This window comes from Phyllobates terribilis, unplaced genomic scaffold (assembly GCF_046119375.1).
Source record: "Phyllobates terribilis strain yellow unplaced genomic scaffold, ASM4611937v1 Scaffold_4828__1_contigs__length_56786, whole genome shotgun sequence".
Taxonomy (NCBI): Eukaryota; Metazoa; Chordata; class Amphibia; order Anura; family Dendrobatidae; genus Phyllobates; species Phyllobates terribilis.
This window is the reverse complement of record NW_027367577.1, coordinates 10,059-13,348: the sequence shown is the minus strand read 5'-3', so window position 1 is coordinate 13,348 and position 3,290 is coordinate 10,059. Positions and strand designations below refer to the sequence as shown.

Sequence of the window (3,290 nt, the reverse complement as noted above, 5' to 3'; positions counted from 1 at the left end):
CTCATTTTCCCAAATCTAAAATAGTTGCGTAAGTGATACACATTTGTAAGATAGGATTTGGTACCACATGGGCAGGTTGAAATTAATTGTGAATTCATCATTCAGTCTATAAATAGATTCGGCCGTGGATCAACATCAAGCCGAAGAAAAAAGAGACATCACAAACAGAGAGATTAGCGTGATTCGAACTAGCCAGCGAAACAGAGAATTAGTTTCATACTCTGGAGATGGAATTAGTTGAAATTCTCCACATGAATGGAGGCGATGGAGAGAGTAGTTATGCTGAAAATTCAGTGATTCAGGTAATTATTTAATAATCTATATGTAGCTGAATTGAATTAATCTGATGGGATAGGATATTAATGATATTGACGACAGAGGAAGCTAATAAGGATGACAAAGTCGGTTAAGGAAGCTGCAGTTCAGAGGCTTTACAGCGACGGCGTATTCCCGTTGGAAGACGGCAAGGCGGTGGTGATAGCGGAGTTAGGATGCTCGACCGGTCCAAATGCGCTTCTGGTGGCGCAAGAGCTCATCTCCACCGTCGACAGGGAATCAGGCCAGTGGTCGCCGGAGTACCAGGTGCTGCTGAACGACCTCCCCGGAAACGACTTCAACGCCATATTTAGGACTACTTTGCCGGGATTCCGGCAGCGCCTCAGGGAAGAACTCGGTCCCGGGTTCGGGTCTTGCTTTGTCAGCGCCGTACCCGGTTCGTTTTACGGCCGCCTCTTTCCCGCCAATACTCTGCATTTTGTCCATTCTTCATCTTGCCTCCATTGGCTCTCTCAGGTATGTAAAGTACCAAGTTCGATTATCAATTTTTTTCCCTTTCTTTTACAAATATATTTTTTAGGTCATTTTGGAGAATTATTTGAACGGAATAAAAACACAAAATGTTTCTCCAAGGAACAATCATATACTCACATATACTTGCCTACACGTTAGTAATATACAACGATACAGGAATTTTCAAAGGATGTTATAAGACTTTTTTATTAATATAATATAATATAGATAAAATTTATTAGTTTATTACTTATTTAATATTTAATATTTATTACAATAAAAAATAATCATCTAGCAAATCATAATGATATCTACTCATAAAAAGTTAACTACTAAAAAATTAAGAGGTTTGGGTCAATATGAGATTTAAACTCAAATTATTTAAATATTATATTTAGAACTTATCAAATTAAGTAGGGAATTTTTAATATCATAAACTTTTTTTTTACAAAAAATCATGTTTTTTCCTTTTTCTTTGTGCATCGTGCTCTAAACACGGTTACTTATAATATGGTGCGAAGCTTGTTCTTTTGTTAGGTGTATAATGTTAACTTTTTTTGAATTTTTTTTATCTCCTGTGAAACTTGATTTAATATAAATATATTATAATTTCCTTAAAAAAACCGCCCAGATAATATATATGTGCCGATATAAAATTATAGTATTTTTAAGAAAGGATACAGTCAAAGAAATCACGTATGGTGCAGCGGTTGTATTCGATGGGTTTATATTGATTAAAGGACTTTACGTGTAGGGAATATTACTTGGATAAGTGGGTTTGTTTTAATTTGTTGGTCAAGCAAGTGTTGCGACTAAATTTAGAAGCACACTACTAATAAGTTTCACACATGCTACTATTGTTTCCCGAATTGGATATATAGGACGATGGAGCATTTTCAATTTGCCACTACTAGTAGAACTAAAAATGAAATATCAATTGACAACTTATATACTCCTTTTACCACGTTACACGTTCCTTTTATGGCATTTTAATATTTTAATATGATCGTAGTGTGTAAGTAAGTGCACTGAATCTGTAAATATGTGCATCAACAAGTCAGTTATTAATCAATGAAAGCACAGTAAGGGTGATGATATGAAAGTGCAGGTGCCTCGGGGAATCGAGAGGAGCAAAGGTAAGAGCTTAGAGAGCATACGCATGGCGTACAGCGACCAGTTCAAGAGCGACTTCTCAACGTTCCTGAAGTCACGCGCGGTGGAGCTGGTGACAGGCGGGTCAATGGTCTTCACCCTCCACGGCAGGCCCGACCACATCCCTCCTCACCACGAGCACTCCTTCTCCGCCACTTGGCATCTCCTCGATATAGCCCTCACCCAAATGGTTAATCAGGGGTTGATCCAGCAAGAGAAGATGGACACGTTCAACCGCCCGTTATACGCGCCGTCCAAGGGGGAGATACAGGACGAGATCAGAAAGGAAGGGTCCTTCGCCATCACCGACTTCACCTCCTATGAAGTCGACAATTGGGATGACATCGGGGATGATGTCACCTTGGACCGCAGGATCCGTTACATGGTCACTAGCATGAGGTCCGGGACTGAGTCGCTCCTCCTCACCCACTTTGGGGATGGGTTCTGTGTCGATGAGCTCTTTCGTAGGTACGAGGAGGTCGTTCGGAACTGCCTCACCCACGACATGACCAAGCTCTTCATGTTTACCGTTTCATTGGCCAAGCTTAATGCCCCTTGACGTAGCGTAAAGCATTCTATTTCTATATATTACTATATGATAGGATAAGAACGTGCGTATGCAGCTATATCATACAGGTTGCTAATTCTATGTAAAAATAGCATGTCACTTCGACGCCATTTATATAATTATATTGAAATTAGACATAATGGAACCTAAGTTTGTTTCGGACATCTTACATGATTGGTTCAACTCCCTTATCGTAATATGTGGCACCATCAATTATATATTGAAGAATGAACATCTTCTTACATTATTTGGACATTTTTGTTATCACAATACTGAGAAAAAAATTCATGTTCAATTTTTTCAAACTATTTCCTAATCTAAGGACTCCCTGAATATATTATCAAAATGTTAATATTTTGGGAGAGACGTGGGAGAGCCGCCGTTTCAAACGACGATTCTTATGAGGGTCGGGCAGGTTGTGTATGAGACGCTGTTCCAAACGGCGTCTCATACACTGATTTACATAAAAAAAAATTATGTGTGAGACGCCGTTTCGAACGGCGTCTTAAAAAAAGAGAGTTAATTCTTACGTGTATTATTTTTTATGACTGTGTATGTACATTAATAAGCCAACCTTCTACATTGTAAATTAGAAATTATGAAAAATGGTGATGATAAATATAAAATTTATATATTAACATAATTATAAATTATGAAATTATGAAACATATAAAATCTTCTACATTGCAAATTGCAAATTTTGCTAAATGATGACTAAACATGTACATTATAATTTATATAATTTTAATATTTTAATTTTATATTAAATAAATTTTAAATA

At 37.3% G+C, this 3,290-nt stretch overlaps 1 protein-coding gene across 1 annotated transcript; it reads left to right on the top strand.

Annotated features, from left to right (window-relative positions):
- Positions 1-227: 227 nt before the first annotated feature.
- Positions 228-2,500, top strand: LOC141249601 (uncharacterized). The gene is made up of 4 exons (XM_073669704.1): positions 228-302; positions 379-792; positions 857-943; positions 1,868-2,500. The coding sequence occupies exons 1-4, from the start codon at positions 228-230 to the stop codon at positions 2,498-2,500; spliced, it is 1,209 nt and encodes a 402-aa protein (XP_073525805.1).
- Positions 2,501-3,290: the final 790 nt, after the last annotated feature.

What these genes read in the sequence shown, in the direction of transcription:
- LOC141249601 (XM_073669704.1), top strand. Translation starts at nt 228, where the DNA reads ATGGAATTAGTTGAAATTCTCCACATGAATGGAGGCGATGGAGAGAGT. An exon ending in CTGAAAATTCAGTGATTCAG is followed by an intron (nt 303 to 378) that starts GTAATTATTTAA and finishes TATTGACGACAG; the next exon opens with AGGAAGCTAATAAGGATGAC. An exon ending in GCCTCCATTGGCTCTCTCAG is followed by an intron (nt 793 to 856) that starts GTATGTAAAGTA and finishes TATATTTTTTAG; the next exon opens with GTCATTTTGGAGAATTATTT.